Source organism: Talpa europaea (genome assembly GCF_964194135.1).
Source record: "Talpa europaea genome assembly, chromosome: 14".
Lineage (NCBI taxonomy): Eukaryota > Metazoa > Chordata > Mammalia > Eulipotyphla > Talpidae > Talpa > Talpa europaea.
The window spans coordinates 8,893,702-8,908,460 of record NC_140082.1 but is presented as its reverse complement, the minus strand read 5'-3'; the positions used below and the strand labels follow the sequence as shown (position 1 = coordinate 8,908,460).

At 35.3% G+C, this 14,759-nt stretch overlaps 1 protein-coding gene across 1 annotated transcript in view; it reads left to right on the top strand.

Moving 5' to 3' along the window:
- The window catches only part of MED13L (mediator complex subunit 13L), a gene marked incomplete at both ends in the record, with an annotated part of 253,459 nt that overhangs the window by 18,954 nt on the left and 219,746 nt on the right, over positions 1-14,759 (top strand). The window contains one exon of the mRNA XM_084254298.1: positions 13,807-14,044. Within this exon, the coding sequence (XP_084110424.1) occupies positions 13,807-14,044 (238 nt within the window). The remainder of the gene's footprint in view (positions 1-13,806; positions 14,045-14,759) is intronic.

The following is a 14,759-nucleotide window of genomic DNA, read 5'->3' as shown; positions in this document are numbered from 1 at the left end:
AAGTTGGCATTTTAAGATAAGTTTTAAAGCCAACTTGTTAATAAAAAAACCCTACAGGAATTTGATTCTGATTACAATAAATCTTATGTCATATTGGGGAGAATTGACATTTTTACAATTTTAAGTCTTCTAGTCCATGAATATGGTCTAACGCTTAATTTCTTTAGATTTAACTTCTCTCAGCATTATAGTTTTTGGTGTACAGGTCTGGAATGTGTGTTATCAGATTTATTCCTAAATAGTTTTTGTTTTTTAGTACTGTTTTAAGTGACCTTGATTTTAAATATTTTCCAGTTCACTGCTAGGATTATAGAAATGATTAGATTTTTTATTTATCCTACATAATGTAGTGTTCCTGAACTCAGTTATTAGTTGTAGTATCTTTTTGGGTAAGGGTATTTAATTTTTGTAAATGTACATAACTCTTGTCTGTTAATAAAGAAGGTTCTTTATCATTCTAGTCTATATGCCTTTTATGTCTTTTTCTTGCTTTATTGCTTTGGTTAGGACCTACAATAAGTACAAAGTTGAATAGAACTAGTAAGAGTGGACATCCTTTCTTTGTTCCTCATTTTAGGTGGAAAATGTTTAGTCTTCCCTCATTAATTGTAGATTTTCAGACGTTCCCCTAATCAGGTTGACGAAATTCTCTTTAATACATAGTTTGCTTTTTACTATTATTTTTTTACCATGGATAGGTTGTGAATTCTGTTAAATGTTTTTTCTGTATCTATTGAGATGGTCATAGGTTTTGTCCTGTTAATATGAGTTTTTTGAGCTAAGCTTGGTTCAATTTGCATTGAAGCTTTTTTTTTTTTTAAAACCAATTAAATGGCACTTGAATTCCCTAGAAAAACTCTTAGAGTGTGTTTTATTTTAATGTATTATTGGATTTGATTGCTAATATTTTGTTACTGATTTTTGAATTTGTGTTCATGAGGGATATTTGCTTGTAAATTTTTTTTCCTTGTAATGTCTCTCTGCTCTTACTAATGTTGAGTTGAAGACGTGATTGGGAAGTAGTCCCTGATTTTCTTACTGGTGGTGTTTCTTCCTTACATGTTTGCTAGAATTTACCAGTGAGGCTGACTTGCTTTGGAGAATTCTTTTTGGGAAGGTTTTATGAACTTCATTTCTGTAATAGATCCAGGACTATTCATATTTTCTGCTAGTGTGATGATTCTTTCAAAGAGTTTGTTTATTAAATCTAAGTAATATTTATTGGCATGAAGTTGTATGCAGTAATTCCACTATCTTTTCAGTGTCTTTGGGATCTGAAATAAATCCTCTTTTATTCCTGAGATTGGTAATTTGTCTTCCTCTCTTGATTAATCGACTGAGAGGTTCATCAGTTTTATTAGTCTTTTAAAATAAGCAGCTTTTTATTTTATTGGTTTTTATTATTGTTTGTTTTATATTTCATTTATTTCTTCTCTTTTTATTATTTCCTCCCCCACTTTTCATTTGCTTAGTTTACACTTCCTAGCTTGTGAAAGTAGAAGCTTAGAGCAATTTTATACCTTTCTTCCTTACATATAAATATTTAAAGTGTCAGATTTCTTTTTGAGCATTGTCTTAGTCGTACTCAGATATTTCAATATATTTTGTTTACATCATCAGTTAAAAATATTTCTAAGTTTCCCTTGTGATTTTTTTTGTTCTATGCATAATTTCAAAGAATTTGCCTAATTTTTAGATTTTCTAGGTGAGAGAGGGTGTTAACAGATATTTTATTAGCTTCTAATTATGTCTATAACTTTCAGTTTTGAAAACTATATAGTTGTTTGTTTTATGGTTCACCATATGGTTTCTCTTGGTGAATGTTGTGTGTAAATTTGAGAACCTGTTAATTCTGTTCTTCAGTGTAATGTTTCATAAATGTTAGTTTGGTTATGTTGGTTGATATATCATGTCCATGTTTTCTATCACCTTATTGACTTTCTGTCTGCTTGTTCTACCAGTTGCTGAGAAGAGACCTGGTGAAATCTCTAATTATAATTCTGGATTTGTCTATTTCTCTTTTTAAATTTATAGGTTTTTGCTTCATATATTTTGAAACTCTGTTATTAGGTGCCTATGCCTTTGAGATTTTATGTTTTTCTGAAGAATTGACCTTTTTATCATTACAATAATTTCCTTTTGTATTCCTAGTAATACTTCTTTTGGAGTGAGCTTTTTTTGATGTCTATCATTTTAGTTTTAATTTGATTTGCTTTTTAGATATAAAGTGTACTTCTTTTTTTTTTTTATAATTATAAGTCTTTTTTTGTTTTTAAAGATTTATTTATTTATACAAGCACTGGGTACAGTCAGAAGCGCGAAAGGGTGAGAGAATTCACCAGAGCCAGGGCAGGGAGCAGAGCAGGCAGAAGGACCGAAGCACACCACTGAGGGGAGCAGCGGGTGGCAGGAGAGGTCTGTGTGCCATGTGGGACCCTCCTCCAGTGGCCAGGGAGCAGCCGGGGATCGAACCGGCGCTGCAGAGGCTGCGGGCAGATTCGCAACCCGGCGCTCAACCACTGTGCCACCGGGGAGGCCCTAAAGTGTACTTCTTTTGGGACCTTTTAAAATGTAATCTGTTGGGCCCCTCTGGTGGTGCAAGGGTTAAGCACAGCGTTGTGAAGCTATCCACAGCCTCTGCAGCAGAATTTCCATCCCCAGCCTGCCAGGAAGCTACCCCCATGGCACAGCAGACCTCTCCTGTCTCTCCTGCTGCTGCCTTGAGCAGTGTGTTTCAGTCAGTCTGCCTGTTCTGTTCCCCACTCTGTTTCTGGTGAATCCTCTCACACACACACACCCCTCCCCCCCCCCCCCCCCGCCACACCTGTGGTCTGTACCCCAGTTCTTGTATGCATAAATCTTAAAAAAATAAAATTTAATCCGTTCTGAGAATTGATGTCTTTTATTTGCGGTTGTCAGGCCATACTTAATACAATATAATTATATTGATATGATTTGGTTTAAGCTTGCTATCTTGTCTTTTATGCCAGTCACTTCCATCCATTCTTTTTTCTCTTTTGACCTACTTAGGATTACTTGAATATTTTTCCAGTTTTTGTTTTCAGTCTTGGCTTGTTTTAGGTATACTGCATTGTTTTACTTTTTAGGGTCTGGTCAGTCATTTTTAGTATGCATTTGTACTTTTCATAGTCTAACCTCTAAATATTAAACTCCTTTACTTGTAATGTGTAAGCTTTAGAATAGAATACTCTTTTCTTCCTTTTGTCTGTTGTATTAGATTATACATTTCCCTTCCACATTAGTATGAGTCCATGGTGCATTCATTACAATTTTGCTAAACAGTTATTTGAAAGAAACTAAAAAATGAGAAGAGAAATGTCTTAGATTTCTTTATATCGATATATTAACTATTTCTGGTACTCATTATTTTAATATGTAGGTTCAGGTTTCTGTCTGATGGTTTTTTGGCACCTGAAGAACTTTTTCAAAAGCACTTTTTAGTTAATGCAGTGCAGTTCCATTGACTTTGGTTCATCTAAAGAAAAAAATCTGTATTTCACCTTCACTTTTGAAGGATATTCTTTCTTGAACGAGGATTCTAGCTCTGGTGATTTTTTTTCATTTTCATTGTTTTCTGGTTTACGTATTTTCTGATGAGATATCTGTTGTCTTTGTCTTCCCTTATGTAATGTGTCTTTTTTTCCCTCTTGGCAACTTTTAAGATTTTTATTTTTATCACTGGCTCTCAGAAACTTGGTTTGCTATATTTTGGTTTTTTTTTTTTTTTTTTTTTTTTGGTTCTTCTTTGAGTTTGCTGAACTCCTGAGATTTATTGTTCTGAAATTTCCAAATAATTTGGCCATTATTAAAAAATGTTTCATTGGTCCTTCCCTCACCCCTTCTCACATTCTAAGACCCTAACTACATGTATGTTAGACTACTTGATATTATTTTGACTGCTTTTGCTTTACTGATTCTTTAGTTTTAAAAAATTTTCTGTTGTTCAGTTTAGTTATGTTTTCAAGTGCTCAGACTTTTATCCCCCACCCCCTTTTTTTTGCATTGCCTAATCTGCTGTTAAACCCATTCAGTGAATTTTTTCATTTCATATTTTGAATATTTGAGGCTTAGAAATTTTGTTTTTAAATGTTTTCCATTTCTTTCCCTATTAAGTTTGTGTTTTCTTTTAAATCCATGACCATATTTATAATAGCTATTTTAAAATGTTCTTTAATTCCACCATCTCTTTCATTTCTAGTTGTGTTTCTCTTCAGAGATTTTTCTTCTGGCATGCATTTTTTTTTCCCCCTGAAACTCAGTTATTAGAGTGGATAAGAGCAGTCTTTATGCTAGGCTTTGTTTCTTGCATTTGAGACATGGCTATTCTGTGGTCTCTATTTAATGCCCAAGGTGTTTAGCAACGTTTTTTCACCCCGACTCTTCAGGCTGGACTGTCTCCCAGCTTTCTGTGAGCAGTCAGTAGGATAGTTCTCTAGTAGTTATTTTTCTAGTCTCATTGAATTTTACTATTTGAATGTGCAGCATGTTTAGTATTTAGGAACAGTCTCAAAAGAACTCCTATCAGATCTCTGGAGCTTTTTTTTCCTGCATAGCACTCGCCCTTCTGGTAGTCTGCTCTTACAGATTTAGCTGCTTCAGCCTTTGTGGGGCCCACTTCATTTGTTTTCCTTTTCTCAGAAATCCCATGTCTCTTCTGCCTGGTGTCCAGTGTCTGAAAACAGTGGTTTCATATTTTTTGTTTAGTTTCCTAGTTTATGGTGGGAGGACATTTCTGGTGCTGCTTGTTTTTATTTTAAATGTCGTATTTGCCTGAGTTTGTTAATCTAGTTCAGGGGTCCGGAGACATTTTCTTATAGGCCCATACAGTCTCAGTTGCAACTGTTCAACTCTGAGGAAGCAGCCACGGACAATCAATGGACATAGTTTATTTATAAAAAAGCAAGTGACCAGCCAAGAGCCATAGTACCAACCCTTGAGCTAGTTGGGAATTATGAAATCATATAGTTGGAAGGAAAAAAATCTTTGAGCTTTGTATTTCAGGTTTGAAAGGAATCTTTAAAATCTTAAAACCCCTTGATGTCTGAAACTACATCTAGTATTGACCAGCTCCTCCTTAACCCCATATCTAGGATTCTCAGGGACTTCAGTCAGGAATTCTTCCTTGAGGGAGTTCTCACTGTTGTTTTAAGCATCAGTTTTTTCATTTGTATCTGTGCTACCACTTGAGGTTGTACCGAGCAGATCTAATTCATCTTCCACATATTGGTCTTTCATATAATTGAAGACTTTCCAGATTTCTTCAGAATCTTAACTCCATGTTAAATTCATCCAGCTTAATTTAGTTGTGGCTTTATTCTTTTATTTTTACTGGTCTGTTTATTTGCTTGAAAGGATTGAACATCAGGCCATGTAGCTGTTAGCCATATGACAGGTTTAGATTTCCTCACTAACCTACTCCTTCTCTGTTAATTTGTTCCACTTTGTCTAGATTCCTTTCAAAGTAAAGATCTAGGGCTGAAAGCAATATTGACCAGTGACTTGATTAAAATCTGTTGGATAGAATTGAGATAAAGTACTTTTATTAATATAGTTTAAGATGGCAATGGCTGTTTCAGTAACTACTTTTAATTGTGTTAAACTTACTGTCAAATAAAACTTCTGAAAGTGGGAGGGAATGCAACCTGCAACTGGAAGTACATCTTTGGGCAGTTTTAATAGTCTGAAAAGAAAGGACACATGGTTTTAACTCATGCTAAATAACATTTTGGCTTTTGCAACACAATTTATATCACATGAACTAAGTTCTTAAATAATTTGTCTAGAATCAGTCTATAAAAAATGGTGTGAGTTCTCAATATTGGTAGTAACTTTGGGTTTTCATTAAGTGTGTTTTGTTACTACACTTTCGTTAGTTTTGTTTTAATTTTTTCATTTGAGAAATCAGTTGTACTTCTTAAATAGAGTTCAAAATTCTGCAGGGTTTATAAGAATAGTATTCTTAACTGGCCCTCTTCTACCATGTGACAGGTGAATACACTTATCCCTTTTTGTTGATTATTTAATTCTTAAATGTTTCAAACAATAAGCTTGTTACTTTTAGGCTTTATAGTATAGTCTTCACCTTTCACTGTTGGAGAGAAGGATTTGGCTCATTCTTTCTGTCTCCTAAAAAACCAACAAGCTTCTCATCCTTCCATTTTACCAAAATCATTATATAGTTATTTTGGTTAGCCTATTATTCAGTGTTACCATTCATTTGATTATGTTAATGTATGGTTTGGCCATCTAGGAAAGTCTGATTACTTTCCCTTTTTAACTTGGAAATGGTAATTATTTTATATTTTTAGATGTTAGGTGTTCTATCAGTTTCATCTTTTTGAAAGTCTTTCCTAGAGCCATCTAATCTCTCCTAATCCGAACTGGTTGTCTTCGACACTGCACAGATAGCAACCTAGAATCACCTGACTATGCCCTGTAATTTGAGGGATTCCTTTTGCTCCCTCTCATGGTGTGTCTGTTACCTAACTCTCATGACTACTTGGTTTGTTACTGCCTTTTTGGTGGGATGCATTTCCAGTAGCTTTCTGAGAAAAGGTACTTTATTTTTTTTTTTGGTGGGACCCTCGCTGGCAGCCGGGAAACGAACTGGTGCTGCAGAGGCTGCAGGCAGCCTCGCAGCCCAGTTCTCAACCGCTGAGCCAGGAGGGGAGGCCCTTGTTTTTTTTTTTTTTTTTTTAACTTTTTAAGACTGTATATTTTAAAACCTATCTATTCTACTTCCACGCCTCATAGTTTAGATGGTCATAAATACACCTAGTTTGGAAATAATTTTTCTTCAGAATTTTGGAGTTATTGCACCTTTGTCGTCTTTCGCTACTGCTATTAAGTCAGAAATCCTTCTGATTCTCGATTTCTTTCCTCTTTTATTATATGGAAGCTTAGAGGACCTTCCTTTTCTTTGTCTGCAGTATATTGAAAGTTTACAATAATAGCCTTCTGTATGTTTTTAATCTATTGTTCTAGATACTCAGAGAGCCCTTTCTATCTATAAATTTATATTCTTTGTTTCTGGGCAATTTTTATGGGTAATTTTATCAGATATTTCCTCATTTTCTGTATTTTTTCCCTAGAAGCTCTTCCTAGACTGCTCCTCCAATTTTAACTTCTCCACCTGACCTGTGTTTCCTTTTTGTTGATTTGCTTTACTTTATGGGAGAGTTCCTAAATTTTATCTTTCAGCACTTTTATTGAGTTTTGTCATTTCTTATTCTGGCATTATTATTTAAAAATTTCAAGAGCTCTCTTTTAGTTGTCTCTTCTTTTCTGAAATAGTGTCTTGGTTGTACTGTGCTAGATTTTAAAAACGTTTTCTTCTCCAGTTGTAGCCTGTCTCCTCCAAGTTGCTTTTCTATTTGCTTTTGCCTGTATAATTCCTCAGTGTTTTGCCTCCACTATTTAGTAATTTTTGGTTGTCCATGTTTATGAAAGGTGGACTGAAGAACTGCTTGGAAGTGCTGAGTATGTGAGTGAGGTATGTTTACTGAGCACATAGTTGATTTGGGTGGGTTCTTTGGTAGGGGAGCCTCTTATGGCAACATTATAAGGTCTTCTCAGAAAAGACTTTTCCAGGCATCATTCTGGGGTATGAGCCACCTGCTGCCACCTTTCTGGGTGCTTGTGGGGAGATGTTAGGAGGGTGGTTTTTGACCCTTCATTGTGTACATGCTCATCTGATACTTTGTTGTCACTCTAGTTCCCTGCCTTCAGTCATGCCTGTGCCCCCGGGTCAGGTACCTTCTGTTTGGCTGGCCCCAGAAAATGCCCTTTCGATTATTTGCTATGATAGAGAAGGGCAGGGCAGTGGGGAGGATACCTGTGCTGAGTGCCTTTTAAGCAGGCCTTTTCCTTGTTGAACCTCTTCTCAGCCTTTCATCTGTACTTCGAAAGTATTTATAATTTGAACTTCCTGAGGCTGAGGGGATTCTCTATAAATGGGTTTGTGTCTCTACTTTTTCCCCAGTTAAGATTCAGTTTTCTTGGGTATTTATTATAAGGCCCACTACCCCTTGATTATCAGCTTCTTAGCTTCCAGAATCTTTATGTTCTCATCTCTTTCCTGTGACTTTATGATTTACAGAAAACAAAACAAAGAAACAAACTTCTTTACTGTTTTAGATTGATTTAAGAGAGATCGAAAGCAGATGTGCATGTTTACCCTGCTGTCTTTACCTGGACTTGATTAGTTATGATTTAACAGAAGTTTTCTATTATATCTGACTTTTTCTCTTCCTGTGACTGAAGTTGAGAGGTGACTTAATATGTTTACTGTATTTCCCCGGTCTACTGAGTAGTAACCTTATCACTGGAGGGAGAGAGGTTAGGCAGACTTGGGATTTCCTAGTGCACTTATATAGCCTCAAATGACCACAGTTGCCCTTTCTACACACCATTCTAGAATCCTGCATGAGCTAATTGTTCTGTAGTTTGAGAAATCTTTCTTTCAACTATTTCTTGAAAATTCAAATGCCTTTAGGCCACTCTACTATTCCTGCTGATCATTCTAAGGCATCTAATAAGGGTTTAGTCTCATTTACAAGTTGCCTTTGTGAGTGGGATGTAATTAGCCTGGGCCAGGAGACTTGAATTCATTTATAGTATCTAGGTCGACTGTATCACTTTACAGGTCAGGAAGTTGAGGTGCCCTGAGATGGAGTAGATTTCCCAATATCATATAGGTAAATAGTTGAAAAGCTAGAGCCTGGATCTCCTGACCTCCACCCAGTATTCTTTCCATGATACTACACCTTGGGTTATGCTTATCAAGACCTGTTAGCTTTACTCTGTTCCATGATTGCTGAATACACTTTTAATGCTGGGAACCACGAGTCAGTGTAAATAAATGATCTTCACTGGGAGAATTTATCAGCATATTTTGTATGAATTGGACCTAAAGAATAGGATGGAAATTCTCTGGGGACTACACCGGAGGGGGGTGGGGAGGAGGAAACATTGTTTAAAAATGAACAGTGATGTGAAATATATATAAATAAAAAAAGAATCAGTGTAAACTTTCTTTAAATATACTCATATTGACAGAGGTGCATCTACTGATTCTGTTGTAATTTGTTGAATTCCACTCATTTTGAATGCACTGTTCTGTTTAGGCTAGGGGAATCTCTGCCAGTTAACGTCAGTTTTCTGAAGATGGTGACTTACCTGTACAACAAATGCCAGCCATTGCTGAGAAATTTTCCCTCCAGTTTCTCCTATTAAAATATTCATTTTCTTGGTATGTTATACATACCCTCTAAGGATTAGTCTGTGTAGATTAAGTCTCATAGTGGAAACATGTAAAGGAAAGCATAAAATTATCTCAGTGAAATAAAGTCTTCTATTCATGGAATGGTGTGCACAGTTACACTAGCTTCCTTCTTACCTCAGGAAGACTAAAGAAAGATTCGTGAACTTTCTTAAATTAGAAAGTATGTCCATGAGCTCCAGTCATTGCTAAATCGAGTTGATGACAGTTTCTTTGTACTATTTTATAATCCTCTACGGCTAATTTTTACCATTAGTCCTATGAAGCAGCCATGGCAGAATGGAAAGAATTTATGCTGTAAATTCAGTTATGCTTTAAGTTCAGTTATATTTGGTATCTGTCATTTACTTCCTGCGTGGTTATGGGAGAATTACTTAATCTTTCTGAGTCCTGATTTCTTTAGCTGTCTGTTTGTGAAAATTAGAAATTATACATGAAGACCCTAGTATTGGTACCTGCCATTTCATAGATGCCAGATAAATCATGGCTGTGATTGTTACACACACACATACAAATATGTGTACATATATGCATACATATACATGCACATGATTTTGTTCCTTAAATATATTTTTTTATTTTTTAAATATATACATATTTTTAAGATTTATTTATTTATTTATACAAGCACTGGGCACAGTCAGAAGAGCGGGAGGGTGAGAGAATTCACCAGAGCCAGAGCGGGGAGCAGAACAGGCAGACTGACGAAGTACACTGCTGAGGGGAGCAGCGGGCAGCAGGAGAGGTCTGCGTGCCATGTGGGACCCTTGCCGGCGGCCGGGGATTGAGCCGGTGCTGCAGAGGCATCTTCCTTATATATATTTAATTTCATCTTTTTGATTCTATGTTTTTAAACCCATGTAATTTTAAACTTAGTTATGGATTGTTCATATTTAAGATGAGAAACATTGCATTTTGGAGATAATTTGCGCCTAGAATTTTTTTTGAAGGAGCTGCTTTGTAAATTTGAAATCATAAAAGAATTTTTAGTCTTGGAGATACACATTTATTAGAAATTGGGTTGACAAGACTTTGTGTGGAATTGATTTTTAACTAAATAAGGTCACGAGGACACATTTAGTCTAATTGAATATATAACCATGACAGGAATTTTTGTTCTTAGGCACAGTATTTCGGTAATACTAAGTGGTCTTTCCTTTTATGAAACATTAATTCAAGTTTAAATCTAAGTCTTTGAACATTCATTTTTATACTTTGAACATTCATTTTATACTTGGTTATCTATTAGATTTGAATGGTACTTATTGTTACATTTTCCAATGAAGATGGTATAATATTTATTTTTAGCTTTCAGGTAAAAGAACTTAATTGTTTTAAAGTAATTGGACTGAATTAGTTATGGAGTGACTAAGTTTGCAGCTTTGCTGTTATGTCACTTGCATTTTTGCTATATCACGTCCTTGAACAATTGCATAAGGAGTATGGAGCAGGTGGCAGCAGCTTCCTATTACCACAAAGACATAGAAGCATTGCTAGGAAGTTAATGGAAGTGTTAGGGTTAGGAAACTATTTTCCTGAATCAAAGCCAAGTATTTTGTCAGCTGTACCATGCCGGATGTTATAGGTGCAAATCTACTGGTCAGTAATTGCTGTTCATAGATTTTCTTGGGGAACCACTCACCTGATGTTTAAATCTCTGATATATTTAAATTTTCTGATATATTTAAATTTTCTAACTTTCTAAATATGTTAATGGCAGTATTAGTGATTCATATTCATTGATACTTTTTATTTACCATCTTCTCTCTCCCCCTCTCTCCCACCCTTAGCACCGAACACTAGTTTAGGTGATAAGAAAAGTTAGTCTTCTACTTAACTTTTCTGAATTCTGCCTCTTTTTCTTTTTACTTAGTTTTTCTTTTATTTTGACGTTTACTTACAAGTTGGTGTTAGGCATTCTGACTAAAACAGTTTTTATCTGATGAAACAAAGGGCCTCATATGATAGAAAAATGCACAAAAGATATGAATAGACAACTGAAAGAAACAGATACTACTACTGACAATAATGTTTATATTTTTTTCTGCCAGCTAGTCACTGTCCTAAGTGCTCTGTGTATAGGCTAACTCATTTAATCAACCTCGTCACTACTACTATCCTCATTTTGCTAGTGAGGTGACTAAATAACTTACTAGGTATTTGCTACTTAGAGCTAGTTATAAGGACAGAACTGGGATTCAAACTTAGGACAGCTGGCGCCAGGTTATACTTCTGATCAAATATATGATTATTTCCTCTAAGCAAAACAAGGAAATACATATTAGTATAAAGACATTCCATTCTATTAAATTGGGAGGTGTTTAAAAATATATGCAATTTGGGAGGAGGTTATTTGTATTGGTGGGATGATTAATTGGAAAGGAGTACTTAGTGAATACTCATGTTCTTTGGTACTCATGTTCTTTGGTAATTCTGTGTCAAACAATTTCCCTAAGGAAATAATAATTAAAAAAAATCAATGTTCAAGAATGTTGACCAATTATAATAATTTTAATAGGGAAAAAAAAGGAAGACTATCCAGTTAGAGAATACATTTTATTTTCTCCAAACAATAAGTAGATTATGCAAACACTAAAAATTACTTTTGGGAAAAGTAAGGATATAAAACCATACAGTATGGCTCCAACTTTTAAAATTACATGCACAGAAAAATAGTAAGAACATACTGTAAAATGCTAATAGTTATTTCTGATGTGATTATGGAAAAATAAGTATTTCTAGTTTGATTAGCTTACTTTTTATTTATATTACTTCTTTTGGAGCCTTTTGTATTGACCATGTAGTACTTTTATAGTCAGAGAAAATTACACAAAGGGGAACCTAAATGATGCCAATGTCAGCTTTTGCAAGGAAAGATTAGCTTTGCATTCCTCATAATAAAAGTATAAGTTACTGAATTTCAGATGACTTTAGTTTGGATATTGTTTTTGGAATCACGTTCTGAAATGAAGTCTTTTTTTGGATCGAAGAAAATTGATATTTTTCCCTTAAATGTGTTCATTATAGTGATTGATTGTTTTACCACTTTAAATTTATTTCAGTTATGTTGGTAGATGATATGGTTATTTTTCTACCCTGTGGTACTTGTTTTTGGAAAAAGAACTTGACAGAAGTCATTGACTGGTGAGGAGCATGAGGGTGCGGGAAGATGAATAAGAATTGAATGCAGGCCCACATGGGCTATTTGTACAGAATTATATTATGAATCAGTTGTGCTGTTAGTTTTGAACACACAGTTTATAGCTAGCTACTTAAGTAAAGAATTCAGTATTCTTTTGTGTTGAAATTTCCTTGAAATTAGTTCCTTAAATCTAAAATTTAAGAAAATTTAAAATCCATGCAAAAATGAAGCAACCAGAAAGGAAGAGTGGCAGGGTGAGGGCAGAGGAGGGAGGAGTCCCACTTGGAGCATGGTGGAGGATTGTTGGGGGTGGGGTGATGGGCGTAGTGTGAAAACATACATTTACAGAACTTTGAACCTATAGCCCCTTAAACAATAAAATGATGTAAGCCAACTTTACCTCAACTTAAGAAAAAAAAAATTAAAATACAAATGTATGTAATTCTGGTTTAACATTCCCATGTTTCAAAATGTGTTTAAAAAACAAAAGACCAAATTACATTAGGGAATTCTTTATAGAAGCAGAGTTTTTTTTTTTTTTTGTGTGTGTGTGTGCTGTGCTACATGTTAAGTAACTTGAATAACTATATCACTTTTATTAGCAGTTTATTTTGGCTAACTGCTTCCCCAATTTAAAAGGATTTAAACCCTTGCTTCTGTGTGGGAAGAAATTGGGGAAATTATTGGAAAGAAATTATTTCAGTTCTACAAACTTAATTTTTAAACTCTAACTGGATTACTAAGTGTATTTGTGTATCAACTAAGGAATAATAAAATTGAAATTGGTTTTATTACCCGGGGACTTTATAGTAAATATTTAGGTGGAAGATGGTTGAGTAGGAAGTAATTTGTATTTTAGTATGTAATATAAAGGACTATGTCGAAATCTTGATAGAAAGAAATGAATTTTTACCCCCTTTAAAAATCAAGGATTGGGCCTCCCCGTTGGCTCAGCGGTTGAGCACTGGGCTGCGAAGCTGCCCGCCACCTCTGCAGCACCGGTTTGATCCCCGGTCACTGGGCAAGGGTCCCACATGGCGCGCAGACCTCTCCTGCCACCCACTGCTCCCTTCAGCAGTGTACTTCGTCAGTCTGCCTGCTCTGCTCTCCCCTCTGGCTCTGGTGAATTCTCTTACCCTCCCGCTCTTCTGACTGTACCCAGTGCTTGTATAAATAAATAAATAAATCTTTAAAAATCAAGGACTATTGACATACATTCACTAAGTAGGAAAATCTTATGATGTAAATTTAATGAAAATATTTATTTTAGCAAAATTGCTTATTTGTATTGGAAGCATGCTTTTACTGTTCTGTAAGTTGAAAGAAAGATCAAAACTATTTTAATTTTCTTGTCTTTTCCCAGGCGGAACTTACGGGAATCAAATGGCGTAGGTACAATTTTGGAGGGCACGGGGACTGTGGACCCATAATTTCAGCCCCAGCCCAAGATGATCCAATCCTGTTAAGCTTCATCCGCTGTCTGCAAGCCAACTTGCTGTGTGTATGGCGTCGTGATGTCAAGCCAGATTGCAAAGAATTATGGATATTCTGGTGGGGAGATGAACCCAACTTAGTGGGTGTAATACATCATGAGCTTCAGGGTAAGGTTTTTGTTTTTCCTTAAAAATTGTTTACATCATTTTTTTTTTTTTTTTGAACAATGGTGCTTTCTGAAAAGGTTATTAAGACTTGCTGAGCAGAGAAATCAAGTGTTTGATGGTTGTGTCTCTAAAAAGAACATCCCGATTCCAGCTTTTCTTTCTATTGCCATTGTTTTCCGATTTGCTTGTCCTTTCCCAGCCAAGCTGGCAGACAACTTTGTGGGCCACTTTTCTTCAAGGAAAGTATTGTGTCCTTTGGGCGTGTTGGGGTGGAAATAAGGCTAAGATCCACTGTTTTAAACTGAATCGTGAGTCATTAATAAGTGAAACAAACAGATTGTTTTTTCTTGGACGGTTGCTGTTGTGGTTCAGTGCTGGCTGAACTCTGGCAGAAAATTATCAAGTGATAATAGAAACATAGTGTAAGTTTATTGGAAAAAATTATGAGATTACATTGAATAGGATTTTGAAGAAGGATTAATCTGAGCCTGAGTTTGGCGTAGCACATTTTCCTTTGCTTGTTTCTACTTTTTATGTATTTAGGTGAGTCCAGGAAATAATTTGCTTCAGTGTTGCCTAATTTTTAACTTTGACTAGATTCCATCTGATATCTGGAAACTTTGAATTAATGTAAGAGTTTCTATATTTAAGCTATTTTTTGTATTTACCACAGACTTACAACCAGGGAGTTCTTTACATTTCTGGTAAAAAGTTT